Source organism: Nomascus leucogenys, chromosome 16 (genome assembly GCF_006542625.1).
Source record: "Nomascus leucogenys isolate Asia chromosome 16, Asia_NLE_v1, whole genome shotgun sequence".
Taxonomy (NCBI): Eukaryota; Metazoa; Chordata; class Mammalia; order Primates; family Hylobatidae; genus Nomascus; species Nomascus leucogenys.
In genome coordinates this window covers 27,636,306-27,657,549 of record NC_044396.1, presented here as the reverse complement: position 1 = coordinate 27,657,549, position 21,244 = coordinate 27,636,306, and the positions used below count along the sequence as shown (strand labels likewise).

At 40.0% G+C, this 21,244-nt stretch overlaps 1 protein-coding gene across 4 annotated transcripts in view; it reads right to left on the bottom strand.

The window, feature by feature from the left end:
- Nucleotides 1-21,244, bottom strand: part of MRPS28 (mitochondrial ribosomal protein S28) — a 112,841-nt gene that overhangs the window by 56,727 nt on the left and 34,870 nt on the right. Inside the window, exon 3 of one of the 4 annotated variants that reach the window (XM_030795406.1) lies at nucleotides 9,260-9,507. The exons of the other annotated variants lie outside the window; for them this stretch is intronic. Within the exon in view, the coding sequence (XP_030651266.1) occupies nucleotides 9,402-9,507 (106 nt within the window). The 3' untranslated portion in view covers nucleotides 9,260-9,401. Of the gene's footprint in view, nucleotides 1-9,259; nucleotides 9,508-21,244 lie in introns of those variants that run through there. 4 annotated transcript variants of the gene reach the window in all.

The window sequence follows — 21,244 nt, the reverse complement described above, 5'->3', positions numbered from 1 at the left end:
CATCTGCAGATTTAGTCAACCACAAATAGAAAATATTCAGGAAAAAAAGGCAATAAAAATATAACAAAATATAAATAAAATTATCTGCATAGAATTTATCTTATATTAGGTATTATCAATAATCTAGAGACGATTTCAAGTATACAGGAGAATGTGCATAAGTTATACCCAAGCACTATGCCATTTTATTAAAGGGACTTGAGCAACCATGGATTTTGGTATTTGTGGGGTCCTGGAACTAATCCTCCCACAGGTACTGAGGATATCTATACCACATATTGTTTATCCATTCAGCAGTCGATGGACACTTGGATTGTTTCCACCTTTTGGCTGTCGTGACTAATGCTGCTATGAATCTGTGTACAAGTTTTTGAGTCGACATCTGATTTCATTTCTCTTAGGTATACATGTAGGAATGGAATTGCTGGATCATATAGTAACTCTGTTTAACCACTGAGGGAATTGCCAAACTGTCTTTGAAAATGACTGCACCATTTACATTCACACTCATCGAAAAGCTTCTGCTTTTAAAATCAAAACTATCAGATCATAAATTCCTTAGTTTCTGCTAATAGGTAACTGAAGAAAAAACCCAAGTATTGACACACGTTTTTTAAAAACCACATACTATCACTACATGAAACTTGGATTCAGAGTTCGAAACAGAGAAAGATGGCTTTCAGTTGCTATTTTACAAAGGATTACAGTATAGTGAATATTTCCTTTATTGCTGAAATCATATCAAAATATCACACAAGGGCTATAGATAAATGTCAAACATTCAAAATATTGGGAGATCTTAAATATAAATTAAAAAGGACAAATTGATCGCATGCTCTCAAAAACCAAATTAAAATCTATTGCCAGGTGATTTTTACATACTTTCAGTCATTGGAAGGAAAACAAACATTTTTAAGATACAAAATTGATAGGTATTCAACAAGGCAAAGTAAATGCAGTATAGTGGTTCGGAACAGAAAATGAAAGCTAGCCACTATAACCATACAGCAAAGAATTATCGTCCAAATGGGCTTAGGGTAAGCAATTTGGGGAACAACAACTTTATACACAGTGCAGTCAACTGTACGTTCTGGATGTCAAGGGGTTCTGTTTCCATTTACTGGATAAGCTTCACATATATACATTTAGAGTTGGACTCTCAACACAGTGAGAGAGAGAGAGAGAGAGAGAGAGAGAGTGTGTGTGTGTGTGTGTGTGTGTGTGTGTGTGTGTGTGTATCTACATATACATATATTTAGAGTTGGGATCTCACTGTGTTGCACAGGCTGGAGTGCAGTAGGTATTTACAGGTTTGATCATACCACACCATACCCTCAGCCAGGAGCAGTGGTATGTGCCTGAAGTCCTAGCTACTCAGGAGGCTGAGGTGGGAGAATCCCTTGAGCACAGCCTGGGTAACATATGAAGACACACCCCCATCTCCAAATAAATAAATAATGAAATTAAAAAGCCAGCACATTATAGCGTCAAATTCCTGGCCTCAACAGATCTTCCCACCTCAGTCTCCCGAGTAGCTACAACTACAGGCCTGCAACACCACGCCCAGCTAGGGTGTGCTTTCTACAAAGGAAGGTTGGGACAAGTAGTAAGTGTAAAGTCGACATTAAAAGAAAATTTGGCCAAGTATCAGCAACTCCCATGGGTGTTTCTGCCAATCAGAGACTCTAGAACTTTGGAACAGCAGCAGGTAGACAAGTGGGCAAGAGGAAAGTGTGAATAGAAACAGAAAGAAAACGAGTTCTCACAGAAAAGGGCCAGGAATAAATTAATTAAAAAAAAAAAAGAAAGAGAAAGTGAAGAGTCTAAGAAGATACAAGTAGGTGGTGCATAGAAATCTAAACTTCTTATTTTATTATTTTTTAGAGATAAGGGTCTTGCTACGTTGCCCAGGCTGATCTCAAACTCCTGACCGCAAATGATCCTCGGCCTCCCAAAGTACTGGGATTATAAGCATGAGCCACTGCACCTGGCCTAGAAATCTGAATTTTTATCACATTTTCAGCACCAGTCGATTTGCCCTTTCTTTTCAGTGATAGTTAAAATCTTCCAGAATTGCCTTTAGCTTTACTAATCTCCAGATAATGGTGGCTGATGAACTTTTTGACAGTACACCAAAGAAAGAACAGTTTACATCAAAATTAGCACCCTCATATAAATCTTTCTATACATATACATATAAACAAATGAGGCTGGGTGTGGTGGCTCACACCTGTAATCTCAGAACTTTGGGAGGCCAAGGTGGGTGGATCACGAGGTCAGGAGATCGAGACCATCCTGGCTAATACGGTGACACATGGTCTCTACTAAAAAATACAAAAAATTAGCCGGGCATGGTGGTGGGCGCCTGTAGTCCCAGCTACTCGGGAGGCCGAGGCAAGGAGAATGGCGTGAACCCGAGAGGCGGAGCTTGCAGTGAGCCGAGATTTCGCCACTACACTCCAGCCTGGGCGACAGAGCGAGACTCTATCTCAAAAACAAAACAAAACAAAACAAAACAAAACAAAACAAAACAAAACACCAAAAAAAAAAAAAAAAAATGAAATGTTTCCCAAAAGCATTAGTCTTGCTATTTTGGTACAGCCTAATATTTTCTATTCTGTTTCATATTTTTAAAAAAAGCTGAAAATGGCCCAATAAATTATGATGTGCAGTTTTTCAAGGACAAAGCTCATAAGAAATGAAGATAATATAAACAACCATGACTAACTTCAGATATGGGCAGGCAATGACAAACTACATCCTAAGTGTCACCTGGCCAAAAGTAATTTCAAAGAGGTAGGGCAGGCTAAAATACAAAAAAAAGTTTGTCTTATACTCAACAAAATAAGGTAATAAAAGCTCAATAAATGAATATTAGTTCACAAATATGGAGGGCAGTAGGAGTCCTGACTTAATTGCAGAATAAATTTCAAGTAATTTCAAATAAATAAGGCTGGGCAACAGTAGCTCACACGTGTAATCCCAGCACTTTGGGATGTCAAGACAAGAGGACGGGCTGAGCCCAGGATTTCAACATCAGCCTAGGCAATGTAGTGAGACCCCCCCGCCATCTCTACAGAAAAATGTACAAAAATTAGCCAGGTGTGGTGGCATGCACCTGTAGTCCCAGCTACTTGGAGGGCTGAGGTGGGAGAATCACTTGAGCCTGGGAGGTTGAGGTTTCAGTGAGCTGTGGTCATGCTACTGCACCCCAGCCTGGGCAATAGAGCAAGACTCTGCCTTGGAAAAGATAATTAATTAATTAACACTGAAATATACAACTATAAAATACTACAGAGAAACACAGACCACTATTTTTACAAAGGCAAAAGCCTTTGTAAATATGTAAGTATGGTACCCAAACTAGAAACTATAAAAGAAAAAAAAGGCAAATGAATTACATACTAGAAAAATTTTGTATGGCAAAGTAATCAACAACAAACTGGAGTAAATTGATTTTAACAGTTGTAACTAAGAGTATAAACTAATAAGAAAGTGATAAATACAAAAGACTAATGAGCAACCAGAACAGGCCAATGACTCTGGAATACAAAATTCATTTAAGAATTAAATAAATGGCCAAACGTTCACCATTGCTAGTCATCAAAAATGCAAATTAAATCAATAATGTAATAACTTTTGCTTATTAGATTGCCAAGATGAAAAAAAAACACCTAGTGTTGGAGAGAGACTTCAAATCTTTAAAGAATGTACAACCTATCCAGTTCCTCTACTCTAAATAATTTATTATAAGGAAATAATCAGATAGTTATACCAAAGTCTGTATACAGATAAAAATAATAAAAACTGAAAACAACATCAATATATATTAACAGGGAATGAGTTAAAGAAATTGTAGTAGTAAAATGCTATGCAGTCTTTAACAATTTTGTTTATGACATAGTTAGCTGGCCCTGACATATGTTTATTTGGGAAGGCGGGAGAAGACCTACTTATGTGGCAGTATGCAAAAATACTGGCAGATTTCTGTTGTTGTTAAGAACCTTTTTTTTTTTCAGACCGAGTTTTGCTCTTGTTGTCCAGGCTGGAGTGCACTGGCGCAATCTCAGCTCACTGCAACCTCCGCCTCCCGGGTTCAAGCAATTCTCCTGTCTCACCCTCCCAAGTAGCTGGGATTACAGGCATGTGCCACCAAGCATAACTAACTTTGTATTTTTAGTAGAGATGGGGTTCTCCATGTTGATCAGGCTGGTCTCAAACTCCTGACCTCAGGTGATCCACCTGCCTCGGCCTCCCAAAGTGCTGGGATTACAGGTGTGAGCCACCACACCCAGCCCTGTTAAGAACCTTTTTTTAAACATATTTTTTAAAATGCTGGCTGAGTTCCGTGGCTCATGCCTGTAATCCCAGCACGTTGAGAGGCCAAGGTGGACAGATCTCTTAAGTCCAAGAGTTCAAGACCAGTCTGGGCAACATGGCAAAACCCTAGCTCTACTAAAAATACAAAAAATTAGCTGGGCATGGTGTCGTGCACCTGTAGTCCCAACTACACGGGAGGCTGAGGTGGGAGGATTGCTTCAACCAGGGAGGTGATGGTTGCAATGAGCTGAGATCGCGCCACTGCACTCCAGTCTGGGCAACAGAGTGAGACTCTGTCTCAAAAAAAAAGGAAAAGAAAAGAAAAACAAAAAGAAGAAAGTCATTGGTAGCTTGATGGGGATGGCATTGAATCTATAAATTACCTTGGGCAGTATGGCCATTTTCACGATATTGATTCTTCCAACCCATGAGCATGGAATGTTCTTCCATTTGTTTGTATCCTCTTTTATTTCATTGAGCAGTGGTTTGTAGTTCTCCTTGAAGAGGTCCTTCACATCCCTTGTAAGTTGGATTCCTAGGTATTTTATTCTCTTTGAAGCAATTGTGAATGGGAGTTCACTCATGATTTGGCTCTCTGTTTGTCTGTTATTGGTGTACAAGAATGCTTGTGATTTTTGTACATTAATTTTGTATCCTGAGACTTCGCTGAAGTTGCTAATCAGCTTAAGGAGATTTTGGGCTGAGACAATGGGGTTTTCTAGATATACAATCATGTCATCTGCAAACAGGGACAATTTGACTTCCTCTTTTCCTAATTGAATACCTTTTATTTCCTTCTCCTGCCTGATTGCTCTGGCCAGAACTTCCAGCACTATGTTGAACAGGAGCGGTGAGAGAGGGCATCTTCACAGAATTGGAAAAAACTACTTTAAAGTTCATATGGAACCAAAAAAGAGCCCGCATCGCCAAGTCAATCCTAAGCCAAAAGAACAAAGCTGGAGGCATCACGCTACCTGACTTTAAACTATACTACAAAGCTGCAGTAACCAAAACAGCATGGTACTGGTACCACAACAGAGACATAGATCAATGGAACAGAACAGAGCCCTCAGAAATGATGCCGCATAGCTACAACTATCTGATCTTTGACAAACCTGACAAAAACAAGAAATGGGGAAAGGATTCCCTATTTAATAAATGGTGCTGGGAAAACTGGCTAGCCATATGTAGAAAGCTGAACTGGATCCCTTCCTTACACCTTATACAAAAATTAATTCAAGATGGATTAAAGACTTATATGTTAGACCTAAAACCATTAAAATCCTACAAGAAAACCTAGGCAATACCATTCAGGACATAGGCGTGGGCAAGGACTTCATGTCTAAAACACCAAAAGCAATGGCAACAAAAGCCAAAATCGACAAATGGGATCTCATTAAACTAAAGAGCTTCTGCACAGCAAAAGAAACTATCATCAGAATGAACAGGCAACCTACAGAATGGGAAAAAATTTTTGCAACCTACTCATCTGACAAAGGGCTAATATCCAGAATCTATAACGAACTCAAACAAATTTACAAGAAAAAAACAAACAACCCCATCAAAAAGTGGGCAGAGGACATGAACAGACACTTCTCAAAAGAAGACATTTATGCAGCCAGAAAACACATGAAGAAATGCTCATCATCACTGGCCATCAGAGAAATGCAAATCAAAACCACAGTGAGATACCATCTCACACCAGTTAGAATGGCCATCATTAAAAAATCAGGAAACAACAGGTGCTGGAGAGGATGTGGAGAAATAGGAACACTTTTACACTGTTGGTGGGACTGTAAACTAGTTCAACCATTGTGGAAGTCAGTGTGGCGATTCCTCAGGGATCTCGAACTGGAAATACCATTTGACCCAGCCATCCCATTACTGGGTATATACCCAAAGGACTATAAATCATGCTGCTATAAAGACACATGCACACGTATGTTTATTGCGGCACTATTCACAATAGCAAAGAGTTGGAACCAACCCAAATGTCCAACAACGATAGACTGGATTAAGAAAATGTGGCACATATACACCATGGAATACTATGCAGCCATAAAAAATGATGAGTTCGTGTCCTTTGTAGGGACATGGATGAAACTGGAAAACATCATTCTCAGTAAACTATCGCAAGGACAAAAAACCAAACACCGCATGTTCTCACTCATAGGTGGGAATTGAACAATGAGAATTCATGGACACAGGAAGGGGAACATCAGACTCCGGGGACTGTTGTGGGGTGGGGGGAGGGGGGAGGGACAGCATTAGGAGATACACCTAATGCTAAATGAGGAGTTAATGGGTGCAGGAAATCAACATGGCACATGGATACATATGTAACAAACCTGCACATTGTGCACATGTACCCTAAAACCCCAAAGTATAATAAAAAATAAAATAAAAAAAAAAATAAAAAAAAAAATAAAAAAAAAAGAAAAACAAAAAGAAAATGTTTCACTTGGTGATAATTGTTTTTTTCCTTTATTTGAATTTGTATTTTGCAATCAGCTTAAATTATTTTTATAATAAAATGATATTTTTCAAATAAAAAGATGAACAATCTTAATGCTCAATCTGTTTATATAAACCTGAAAAATATTAATAACCTTTAAGCCTATTTACTCCACTTAATGTTTCCTCAGGAAATAATCCTAGAAGTCTTAACCACAGAGATATTCCAGACTGTGTCATTTGTAAGAGTGAAAAAGTAGTAACAACCTACCTAATAAACAGGAATGCCTGAAGAAATTATGATATATTCAATGATATATAATGCATCCTTCATAATGAAAAACATGTTACACAATAAACTTCAGTGAGAAGCTCAATATTCAAAATTATAGAGAGTATGATTAAAACCATATTATGTACAAACAAAACAGAAATCTGTACCTGAAAAGATTGGAGGGAAATGTACTAAAATGAGTGGTGGAGCTCATTAAATACTCACTTAAATGAGTATTTAAATTTTAAAATTTAAATACTCAGAGAATTTCCCACAGCTTCTTTACGAAAATGCATTAGTTTTACAAATTAAAACCAAAAAATAATAATAACAGAAATATCGACATAAATCCAATTTTACTAATTTGGCTTGATCGTTGAAAAATACAAACTTTGACAGCTCAGTGATCAATACATAGAATAAACAAATGATTTAAAGCTTTGATCTAAAATGAAAAGACCAACAGAATTAATTAAGTTTTGTTTGGTCAATAAACTATTTTTATAACAAACAAAAGAATATAGGCCAAGCACAGTGACTGTCACCTGCAATCACAGCACTTTGGGAGGCCGAGGCAGGCAGATCACTTGAGACCAGGAGTTCAAGACCTGCCTGGCCAACATGGCGAAATCCAATCTCCACAAAAAAAATACAACAATTAGCTGCATGTGGTGGTGGATGCCTACAGTTCCAGCTACTTGGGGGGCTGAGGTGAGAGGATTGCTTGAACCCGGGAGGTGGAGGTTGTGGTGAGCTGAGACTGCAGCACTATGCTACAGCCTGGGTGACAGAGTGAGACTGTCTCAAATAATAATAATAATAATAATACATAAAAAATATATGTATAGGAAGAAACACTTGCATAAATAGAATTTTAATGTAAAAGAACACCATATTTGATACTTATGATATATAAATACTTCTTTTTCCTATTTCCCTTTTTCTTACAAAAAATGCAACTAGAACTATTTGCTTGGTTAATTATCCAATTTAAAAAAATAAATATGAAAATAGAAATGTAGACAGATCACATCATAATGTAATTAGTTAAAAAGACATGCTTTGGAATTCAGATTAGGAAAGACAATATAAGAACAGTCCATCTATTTATTAGAGACTGACAGCTTATGGTTGACAATGGTGTAGCTGAATTTAACTGAACTTAACTAAATATTACTTGATAATACTTAACAGTAAAGTGATAGGGTGAAACAAATTGCAAAGTGTGGGTTAAGGTGAACTAGGCTTATACTTAATGTTTTTTCTTTTACAAAAGATTATTGCAACAAAAAGATGTTAAAATTTTTAGAAAGTGACAGTTGTATTTTTTTTTCCCTGATAAACATGTAATCTAAGTAGTTTAAAAGGACTAGGAAGATAAGAATCTGTCTGAAGTGACAGATTGGTCAGGATTTCATCTTCACCATGCATTGTGGATCGGATCAGGCTTCAATACAAAACTCTACTGTGTACTAGCTCACTGACTTTGCATATATTTCATACCTTCTCTAGGTCTCAGTTTCCTTGTCTAAAAACTGTGGATAATGTTTCCTAACTTAGAGCATTACTATATTTATCCTTGAAAAAAGACAGGATATAAGAGTAAGCTATGGTTATATTTTTGACAACTGAATAGAGAATTTGGATTATGACCTTAATTTTACCCACTCTTCACCCCACCCCCATCTCTATAAAAACAAAACAAAATAAATAAATAAATATGCAGTTTCCAAGAATTGTGACATAATTTTATTTTCCAGAAAATGAAATCAGTGGATAACCACCCCTTAGGAAATGAGCATAGAACAAACTCATTTCACATGAGTTAAAACATAGTATTTAGAACGGAAAGAGGCAAGAACGCATTACTTTAATTATGTATTATGCTTTTTTTCACTATTGAAAGTTGAAAAACGTTATCAGAAATTCCCTGAAACAAACATATCTTAGTAGTCATTTCTAATATAAAATACATTCAGTCACTAATTTTTTGTGTTGTTTTACATCTTTAGTTGAAGACGGGAACACATAACCCATACTTTCAAAATACAGCCAGCCTAAAAAGGTAAATAATTTTTATTTTGAAAAGAGAAAAATTTCAAGAAAAAAACTGTACCTATCTGTAGATGCTGGATAATGTTCATTCAAATCTTTATAATATGGGAGCCTTTATTCTTTGAGAGGCAGAATTGGAGAATTGGGCCTTTGGAGGAAGAGACATCTGAGTTAGAATTCCAGCTTTGCCACTTAATAGTGGTGGGAGCTCAGGCACAGCAGCAGAACCCGCTGGCTAGGTGACACAAGAGTTATATTCCCAGTCCCCTTCTCCTCTGAAGCAGCCACAATGAAAAAGTTAAACGCTGGTTTTCAGAGCCTTCCCTGCAGTTTGGGAGAGGCTAGATATGTTGCATAGGTCTGACCAATTAAATGAAAACTGAAGTCTGGCAGCTTTTGTTTTCCTGGAAAAAGGGACAAAAAAATAAAAAATAAATTTTAAAAGAAAATTTTTTACTTATTTATTTCTTTTTGTGAGACAGGGTCTTACTCTGTCACCCAGGCTGGAGTGCAGTGGCATGAACACAGCTCACTCCAGCCCCAACCTTCTGGACTCGAGAAATCCTCCTGCCTCAGCCTCCCCAAATGCTAGAATTACAGGTGTGAGCCACTGCACCCATCCCAGGTCTGCTTTTTAACTACCCTTATGAAAACTACCTGCCCTCCTCAATCTCTTCCTTCCCATTCTCTTCCTCCCTTAAACACAGATATGTGGTCTGTAGAATCAGCAGCCTTACTGCACCATGACTCAGGAAGCCCCAAGCCTCATGTTGATGTTAAAGCATAAAGCATTGTCAAGCTGCTAAAACAACCTCAGTAGCCACTAACATTCAGGATTCTCATGCAAAAAAAAAAAAAAAAAAAAGTCTCTATCTTTTTAAGCCACAAGTAGGCAAGTTTTCTGCCATTTGCAACTGACACAAGTCTAAATGATTTGGAAAGTCACAAATTCTGAGAATCACCTTCCTCATCTATTAAATAAGGGTGATGCTAGTAAGACGTGTAAAGCATAGTATCTGTCTGACACATAGAAAAGGTTCAATGATGCCAGCTGTTGTGATAATGATGACAACTTTAATTCTCACACCAGCCAGTACTTTGATGGTACTTTGGGGGTAAAACTATCTTCAACCACTTTAAAGACAAGAAAATTAAGGCTCCAAAGTTAAGCAACTTGCTTAAGATCCCACAATTAGTTAGGAGTAGAGCCAGGATTCAAATCCAGAAATCTTTCCAAGGCCATGATCTTAACTAGTATTATGCTTAGAAAAATGACTGAGTACAATTAAGATTTAACGGCTAATAAATGTTGGCTATAATGATTATGATAACATAGCCAACTATGAAGACAAGAACAGGTAGAAAATACCCTATAGTTTTCAAATCTAGAAAACAATAAATTCTCATTTAATCGACATTGATTTTATTTTTCTTAAAATTGAAATGGCTCTCATTTCTTCACTAAAACAGGTATACTACAGCCTCTTCACTGGAGGTTAACTTCATCCCTTTGTAACACCAAAGGAACTAAGAACAGTATATTCAACCAATAATTGAAACACCCTACCGATAGGTAAATGACTTGGTGACTCTTGTCTATCAAAAAAGTAAGCAATGAGTATTTATTGTGAACTTATACTCTGCAAGGCACTATGCCAGACACTTAAAAATTATTTTCTCCAAAATATGCAGCACATGTTTATTTTCTTAAAGTGACTTAAGATTCCTTTGCAGGGAAAATTTAATAACAATTTAAAACACTGGGAAAGATGCTGCTGCTGCTGCTACCAGTCATCAACACCATCGTCACCATCACTACCATTACTATTAATAATAGACATAGAACTCATATCACAAATCAACATATGCTAAACTTTACTTTTGGAATGCTTTGCTTCAAACTTCAGATATTCTCTTCAGTGAAATAAATGAAACAAAGAGCTTTAAAAATTCATGCTGGGTCGGGCGCAGTGACCCACACCTGTAAACCCAGCACTTTGGGAGGCCGAAGCTGGCAGACTGCTTGAGTTCAGGAGTTCAAGACCAGCCTGGGCAACACGGTGAAACTCTCTAAACAAAAAATACAAAAATTAGCTGGGCATGGTGGCATGCACCTGTAGTCCCAGCTACTTGCAGGGCTGAGGTGGGTGAACCGCTTGAACCCAGGAGGTGGAGGTTGTGATGAGCTGTGATCACTGTACTCCAGCCTGGGCAACACAGCGAGACCCTGTGTTTGTCTTAAAAAACAAAAACAAAAACACGCTGAAGACACAGTATTTAAAAAACAAGCTAAATTCAAAATTAAAGTTTCTAAATAAATTACATTCAGGAAACAGGCAAACTAAAATATTTGCAATTGCAGTTAGGAAAGATAGTTTTTCAAATAGATTTTGAGATTTAAAGAGTTTGTGTTTAGCTGTTGACTTTCAAACTAATTTGATGTATTATCATTCTAGTAAATAAAAAAATGTAAAATAAAAACTGAAACAGAATGGTGAGTAAAATAGAAGTTTTGAGGTAAAGCTAACTCTAGTAAAAATGCTGAGTCTCAAAATATGTACATTTACAGCAATATATTTTGGAAGCCAAGTAACTTCAAATCATATCTTCCACACTGAAAGAGGTATAGCATAACAAAGACTTGATACTACCATTTTTATAAGTAGATATAAAAGAAATGCTTTCAAGGAAATTACATCAAGGAAGGATTGGTTTGCTTAATAAATTCAAAAATGACAGGCAATAGCATAAAATCCACATGAACATTATAATATGCTCAATCAGTTCTAATTAAGGATTTAATTATACCTATTTGATATCTAATTTGCATTTTTCTAAAGGAACACAAAGTATTCTATTTTAGGTCCAAAGTTAAGGTTCTGGGCAGGGCGCAGTGGCTGATGCCTGTAATCCCAGCACTTTTGGGGGGCCGAGGCAGGTGGATCACTTGAGGTCAGAAATTCAAGACCAGCCTGGCCAACATGGTGAAACCCCATCTCTACTAAAAGTACAAAAATTAGGCGGGCATGGTGGCAGATGCCTGTAATACAAGCTACTCAGGAAGCTGAGGCAGGAGAGTCGCTTGAACCCGGGAGGCAGACGTTGCAGTGAGTCAAGATCGCGTCACTGCATTCCAGCCTGGGCAACTAAGTGAGACTCTGTCTCAAAAAAAAAAAAAAAAAAAAAAAAAAAAAAGAAAGAAAGAAAGAAAGAAACCTAACTGTGATATATTTATGGAAAAATATTTTATTAAAAATTAAAACAAGATAAGAACAAAGCATCATGTCTTCAAGTATAGGACAATGTTGAACCTAAATAATTCCTAATACATTCAATAAAAGAAAAAAGGATACGTATAAATGGAGACATAAAAAACACAAATGTCATTTATAGACACATAAAAGTATTCTTCAATTATTATAATGCTGTGATTTTTTAAACAGACAGCTCCAAAATAAGCCTTTTTGAACAACTCTGTTCATCAGACGCCTGGGTAAATGAATTTCTACTGTACACACTGACAGATACACGGTTAGAACCTAGACCTCTTGCCCTCCACTCCTATGTTCTTCCTGTTACTTGTCTTGCTTGACTTCCTTGCACATGCCAAAAACTACCGTATCTCCCTCCTGCCATTTTTACCCTCTAAAATTGTATAAAGCACTTCCTAGAAGAATATAGAAAAAGAACAGAGAAGTAGAAGGAGAATCAAGAAAATAAAGGTATGTGACAATTTCTGAGAAGGGAATAGCCAATATTATTGAATAATACAAAGCAGTTAAGCAGAAACTAGTGGACAGGTAACCAAATGTCCCTGATGAGTTTAAGAGGGTGCTTTCAACAAGTATAATGGTGAGGGCAGAGCCTGGTGGGCTGAACTGATGAATGAACGGTAATTTGGGAATGGGAAAAGTACAATAGCTTTAAGGGGAAACATGCTAAAATGTTTCCAGTCTTATCAAACTATCTAGAAAAAATGATATAGAAAAAATTTAAGGTAAGAAATACGAAATCCAGGAAGTATTTGCTTGAATCAGTTGAAATTTCAGATACTCAACTATTTTGATGTTAAAAACTGCAATTTTATATGCTTTAAACTAAGATACAAACTTGATTTCAAGAAAGGAGATAAGGTTATCTTCTAAGGACGCAGAAGCAAAGAACAGATGCCTAAGAGTGACGTAGGTAAAGTAATAAGAAATCTATGAGAAATGAATGAAAGAATTTTAGAGTCCTGAAGTTGAATAATAAGAATAATATACCTGGCAAAGCTACACTATTTTTCTAAAAGGATCCTGTTATTTTTACATTTGCATTTCACTTTTAGATATTTAGCTTTTTTTCTGTAATAGGATGCCTGAACATGAACACTGCAACATTTCTTCAAGGCAGACACTCTCACTTAATGTGGTACAAACATAACTCTGCAGTGATGCTGTTGCCTTTATACTTTGTTTTGTTTTGTTTTTGCTGATAAAGGCAGAAGATAAAGGCACTTAGAGCCTAATATGAAGTTGCTATTAATAATCCCAGGTCTACTGTTATTCCACATAATTTCTCATATTTCCAATCCCATGTCACCAAATGCCTACAGAAAAATCACAACATGACCAGGCACAGTGGCTCACACCTGTAATCCCAGCACTTTGGGAGGCCGAGGTGGGTGGATCACCTGAGCTCAAGAGTTCAAGACTAGCCTGGGCAACATGGTAAAACTCCAACTCTATCAAAAACACACACAAACAAAATTAGCCAGGCATGGTGGCAGACACCTGTAGTCCTGGATACTCAGGAGGCTGAAGCACAGGAATCGCTTGAGCCCAGGAGGCGGAGGTTACAGTGAGCTGAGATTGTACCACTGCATTCCAGCCTGGGTGACAGAGTGAGACCCTGTTTCAAAAATAAATAAATAAAGATAGAATAACCACAACATGTCTACAACAGAACTCCCGCCCTTTGAACAGTTCTCTACCTCACTTCCCTACTGCTGTGACCTCTATTTTTCTAGTCACCTGGGCTAGAAACCTTTAGCATGAGTTACCGAGTCCTATCAGTCTTTCTCTGAACAGGCTCTTCTAAGCTTTCTGTTCCCATCTCTTTCCATTCTAGTCCAGCCTCTAATCACCTCCTGTCTGGATTACAACAGTCTCAGAACTGGTCTTATGGTGTCCACTCCATCTCACACATCACTACTAATGTCAGCATACAAACATGCCAATCCCCAGACACCACCGTCATAACTTTTCACCCTGAAATTCAGACTTATCTATAAGGATCCCGGCCTATCTAGCAAAGCAAATATTTCACCACTCTCTAAAACTTCCATGTCATGGAATCTTGACCACTGTGGTCACTTTAAATGCATACACAGAAAAAGAAAAAGAATAGAATAGAATAGAGGAGCAAAGAGAATGGAAACAAAGACAATGATTAGGAGAAAGTCACTGTGGGCTGGGCACAGTGGCTCATGCCTGTAACCCTAGCACTCTGGGAGGCCGAGGCGGGCAGATCATGAGGTCAGGAGATTGAGACCACCCTGGCCGACATGGTGAAACCCCGTCTCTACTTAAAAAAAATACAAAATTAGCTGGGCATGGCATGGTGGCACGCGCCTGTAGTCCCAGCTACTCGGGAGGCTGAGGTAGGAGAATTGCTTGAAGTCCGGAGGTGGAGGTTGCAGTGAGCCAAGATCATGCCATTGCACTCCAGCCTGGCGACAGAGCAAAAAAAAAAAAGAAAGTAACTTGCAAATTCAGGTACAAGGTACAAGATATCCATGGCTGGAGAAAAGCCCTAATGGTAGAGACAGAGGAAAGGGCAGATTTCAGTGATAAGAGGAAAGCTGGTGACTGAGTGGATGCAGGAGGAAGGTTGTAATGAAGAGAAATGAGTCTATTCTGACTCTCGGCTTTCTGGACTAGGTGGCTGGATAGACTGTAATTCAATTAACCAAAATAAAAAATAGTTTGAAATTTGTCTGAAATTAGCAAGGCTCTCTTGCATGAGATAGAAATAACTATTTAAGAAAACGGAGTGTCAGCAGCTTAAAAGGACTTTTGCCAGATTTGAATTAATAGAGACAGAAAGAGAAGCAGTATGGACTTTTAAAGCCAAAGCTAGCACTAGGCCTAGCAAAGACTAGCCACTTGATAAATGTTTCCTGAACTAGCTCAAAGCTGCTAACAGTTGACTCAATGTATGGATAAGTAAGGAGACAAGAATTTTAGGTACCTAGAATCACAGTAGGAAAGAAAAAAATAAAGGTTACCTTGGAAGTATACAGACAATTTAGGTTTAAGTAGTGTCTAATAATATATTAGAGATGAAAATTTTTTTTTTATTAATTTTTTTTGCACACAAAAACAATAAACATTTTCTAAAAATACATACAAACAAAAAGATGCGTATCAAACATACCAGGAAGGCTGCACATGGGAAGACGGGGAATAGAAATGGGGAGTGGGAATCAAAATAAATGAGAGAGGGACTTTATATGGATCAGTGATAATAACTCAATCCTCTATTTGACGAAGAAGGAGAAGGGAGAGGAAGAAAAAGAAAGTGGGATAAAGGATCAGAAAGGGAGGAAAATAGAAAAAATTAGAGTATGACTCCAGGATAGACCTGCCCTGTTGTCACTGAGTTGGTTGGTTGGTTTGTCTGTTGCATTTTTCATATGCTTCGCCATGTTGGCCAGACTGGTCTCGAACTCCTAGCCCGAAGTGATCAACCCGCCTCGGCCCCCAGAGTGCCGGGACCACAGGCGTGAGCCACCACGTCCAGCCCCCAGATTGCTTCTGGCCTCCGTGGTATACCTCCCAGACGGGGTGGTCGGGCAGAGGCGCTCCCCACATCCCAGATGGGGCGGCCGGGCAGAGGCGCTCCTCACTTCCCAGACCGGGCGGCCAGGCAGAGACGCTCCTCACTTCTTCCCAGATGGGGCGGCCGGGTAGACGCGTTGCTCATTTCTTCCCGGACGGGGCGGCCGGGCAGAGACGCTCCTCACTTCTTCCCAGACGGGGCGGCCGGGCAGAGGCGCTCCTCACTCCCCAGATGATGGGTGGCCGGGCAGAGTCGCGCCTCACTTCCCAGACGATGGGTGGCCGGGCAGAGGCGCTCCTCACTTCCCAGACGATGGGTGGCCGGGCAGAGGCGCTCCTCACTTCCCAGACGGGGCGGCCGGGCAGAGGCGCTCCTCACTTCCCAGACGGGGCGGCCGGGCAGAGGCGCTCCTCACTTCCCAGACGATGGGTGGCCGGGCAGAGGCGCTCCTCACTTCCCAGACGATGGGTGGCCGGGCAGAGGCGCTCCTCACTTCCCAGACGATGGGGCCGGGCCCCCCCCCGGGGCCGGGCAGAGGCGCTCCTCACTTCCCAGACGGGGCGGCCGGGCAGAGGCGCTCCTCACTTCCCAGACGGGGCGGCCGGGCAGAGGCGCTCCTCACTTCCCGACGGGGCGGCCGGGCAGAGGCGCTCCTTCCTCACTTCCCGAGGGGGCCGGCAGAGGCGCTCCTCACTTCCCAGACGATGGGTGGCCGGGCAGAGGCGCTCCTCACTTCCCAGACGATGGGTGGCCGGGCAGAGGCGCTCCTCACTTCCCAGACGGGGCTCCTCACTTCCCAGACGGGGCAGCCGGGCAGAGGCGCTCCTCACTTCCCAGACGATGGGGGCGGGCAGAGGCGCTCCTCACTTCCCAGACGATGGGTGGCCGGGCAGAGGCGCTCCTCACTTCCCAGACGATGGGTGGCCGGGCAGAGGCGCTCCTCACTTCCCAGACGATGGGTGGCCGGGCAGAGGCGCTCCTCACTTCCCAGACGGGGCGGCCGGGCAGAGGCGCTCCTCACTTCCCAGACGGGGCGGCCGGGCAGAGGCGCTCCTCACTTCTTCCCAGATGGGGTGGCCGGGCAGAGGCGCTCCTCACTTCTTCCCAGACAGGGCAGCCAGGCAGAGGTGCTCCTCACCTCCCAGACGATGGGTGGCCGGGCAGAGGCGCTCCTCACCTCCCAGACGGGGCGGCGGCCGGGCAGGGGCTGCAATCCCAGCACCCTGGTAGGCCAAGGCAGGCGGCTGGGAGGCGGAGGCTGCCGCGAGCCAAGACCACGCCACCGCACTCCAGCCCGGGCCACACGGAGCACCGAGTGAGCGAGACTCCGCCCGCAGTCCCAGCACTTCGGGCGGCCGAAGCGGGCAGAGCACTCGGGGTCAGGAGCCGGAGAGCAGCGTGGCCAACATGGCGAACCCGCGCCTGTAGCCAAAGGAGGAAAAGCAGGCTGGCGAGCGCTGGCAGTCCCAGGCAGTCCGCGGTGCGGGGCCGCAGCGAGCCGAGTAGATTACATGCAGCCTGGGCCACAGAGGGAAAAGGAAGAAAGAAAGGAAGGAAGGAAGGAAGGAAGGAAGGAAGGAAGGAAGGAAGGGAAAATACTTTTAACACTGAAAACAGAGCAAAGAGAGAAAGATGTTTCCATTTTCTTAAATCTTACTGTCATATATTTTGTTTTTATAGTTACTAAATTTTTGTATTAAAAGTTAAGCTTTGTTCACACACAGAAATTAAATACATAAAATGCACACACAAACTCTGTACACCTCCCTCTAAAAGGCAAAGCCCAATTCCCTTTCTCTTGAGTATAGGCTGGGCTTTGTGACTCACTTGGTTATTAACCAACAGAATATGGCAGAAGTGACAATGTGTGACTAGGTCATAAAAGGCGTTACCACTTCCTCCTTGCTCTATCTCTCTCTCTCTCTCTCTGATCACTTACTATGGGGGAAGTTGCTATGTTGTGAGGGCACTCATGCAGCCCATCAATGGTGAGATTCATGTGCCAGGGAACCAAGGCCTCCTGCCAATAACCAGCACTAACTTGCCAGACATATGAGTGAGCTACCTTGGAAGCAAATCCTCCAGCCCCAGTCAAGCCTTCAGATGATTACAGCCCTGGCTAATATCTTGACTGAACTTCATGTGAGACCTTGAGCCAGAATCATCTAGCTAAGGCATTCCTGGATTCCTGCCCACAGCAATTGTGTGAGATAATACATGTTTATTGTTTTAAGCCACTAAGTTATGAAGTAATTTGTTACACAGACATAGATAACAGTCACACAAAGCTCATTCTCAATTCTGTGCCACTCCTCATGCCATTTTCCCCAGAGGTATCCTTTCATTATCCATCCCAACACTCCCTCTCTATCTTTCGGTATCTAACTAAAGTTTCATGTCTTTGGGAGGCACTTTTCTGTCTATGAAACCATCTCAACTTTCATTTCTCTGGCTTCCCCTTTGAAGAAGCCAGATGCTTGACCACATCATTCATTTAGTCATTTATTCATACATTCCTCTGTGTTACTGTGCTATATGTATATATGTTTCCTCCTAAAGATGAAGATGTCATACAGTTTTTAAAAACTGCATTAAGCACACTATGATTAAGGTACTCAATAAATATTTGCTGATAAAATTAACAAATCTCACATACACTTACAGACACATACCCTGAAAGTGTAATTTGAGTTAAGTAGCATAAAGTAGTGGTTAACAATATAGAGAAGCTACTTTACCTCACATCCGCATACTTACTAGCTGCTGTCCCTGGGTAAGTTACTTAAAGTATCTCTGTAAGCCTTAGTTTCTTCAGTGCTTTTAAATGAGAATTCTAACAGTATCTTAGAGTAATAACAAGGTTAAAGAAAACAATGCATGCAAACCTCTTAACAAAGTACCCAGCATAGAGTATTCAACAAATGTTAGCCATTACTGTTCTTATAATTAATTACAAATCACAAAATATGTGCTGAAATTCTGAGTCCCTATGAGTCTCTAGATGTTATCAAGTAGCAATCTAAATTAAGACAAAATTCAAAAGAGAACTCAAACCTTCTTTTAAAACAGTTTTTAATTCTTAAAAAATCCACTTGTAGGTCACTAGAACTACAGCCTGAACCAATTGTAGGACTGCAGCCCTGATTCTTTCTCCTCTCTGTCCTATTAAGATATTACCTTCAAAGCTTTTGTGGGAACACTTAATTGCTTGCATTCCTTAACATGCAGCCACTAAAGTAGTTTCCAGATTCACTTTTGACCTTCACAGTCCTGAGAAGGCATATGAGGCAAACTTCCTAGAGATGTAAATTTAGACAATCTCTGGAATGATAGAGCTATACATATGTGAATATGCTACATAAAGCAAATCCATTTTGCACGTCAATTAAAACAGAATCCCATTGAACAATCAATCCAATAGAACAAAAGAATTTTGTTATGGCATGTATCCAAACAAGAAAAAACCCCTCTAATGCTATTCAGTCTGAATTACATGAGTTTCATGAACTTGGAACATCTCTAAGATCATATTTTATAATTTGATCATATTTGAATATATTTTAAGGTTTCCTATTAAAAAGCTAAATATAACAGATGCTCTTCTATCCTAAAACAGACTTAAGGGATCTGTTAAAGAAAAACTGGTAGAATGATTTTAAATCACCAACCTATATAAAAACATGCATGCTTTTTTAATGTGTTCCATGTCCTCTGCAATAAAATGACCCACTTAATTCAAATTCTTATTTTCTCTTTTCCCCACCAATACACCTTGAAAACTTTAGTTTTTGAAACATCCAGTATACATTCCACTCTTTATCTGACCCTACATATCACGCAACCTGAAATAGAAACAAAGATGGGAAAATTAGCTTGTTTATTCCACCTTAGTGTCAAACAAAAGTACAAATAAGATTCAGTGCACGTGCTAGTTACCTTAGAGCTGCCAATCATGCTTGTTTTGAAACCCTTTGATTTTCAGAGCTGTCAATCCTGTGTTTTATGATAGAGAGCCAGCATAGAGATAATGCTTTAAAAGACACAATCCTCATTAACACATTAGTAAACAGACTTTACTTATAAAACTGGACTCGAAGATTTTACAGAATTTTACAACTCTTGAAAAATCAAAACTAAAATACAACTTAATGAAATGAAAAGATTTGGAGAATTTGGCTCTTCGACCAAAGCAACAGCATAGTTTAACCACAGGGATTTCATACACATATATATAATATTATATTATGAAAAGAGAAATGTTCCTGACTAACACTAATCACAAGTATTATGAGCTTGAATGGAAATAAGAGAATAAAACTGATCTAAATCTGGGCATTTTAATTTTTGTTTTTAAAGGAGGCAATAATATCAATAACACACTCCCCTTCTCTGCCTCCCCAACACAACCCAACTCACTATCTACCCAGTCATTCATGTCCAAAATGAAACATTATTCAAAACTTTTCTCTCTCTCTCACAAACCACAACTATTCAGTCACCAAGACCTGTCTCTTCTACCTCCTAAACTGCTAAATGTGTCTCCTTTCTCCACCCTCAGATTTAATTCACATTCTCATCATTCTTTTCAACAGCTTCCTTACTAACTGCCCTAACTCTCACAGCCTTCTTCCGAAATATGCTCCACACCTCTGCCAGAACGATCTCACTGAAACACAAGGTTGACCCACGTTCCTTGTTACAATATTTTAATGATTCTTCGCTACTTTGAAAATAAAATCCCAATTTTTTAGGACAATATGTAAATTCCTTGAAAATCTGGCTCCTGGTCATCTCCCCACTCTCCCATCACTCCTCCTAAACGTAAGCCAACTAAACCACTTGAATTCCCAGAAGAGGCAGGCTCTCTCTCATTTAATACTTGTTCAAGTGCTGCTCCTTCACCCAGAAACACTCTCACTTTCGGCACTTACTATCTCCTACCCATCCTTTGCAACCCAGTTCTATTGTTAGTTCCTCTGGGAAGCCTTCTCTGACACAAGCAGATTGAACCATCGATTCCTTCTCCATTCCTGTAGAATACAGTAAACAGAACTTATATGATGTTATATTTATTGGTTTACTTCTCTATCCCCCTGAGCAGATCAACTCCCTGGAAGCAGGGATTGTCATTAGTCTGTATGTCACTAGCCTTAAATACACAGGTAGCACATAATAGATGCTCATTAAAAGTTTGGTGACTCAATGAAAAATCTTATCATGCCCAGTTCATTTAAAAATAAAATTAATAATAAGCAGCTTATTTCTTGAGACTGATAAAATGTTTTACCAGTGCATTCCAAGGCATCCAAACTAATCAAT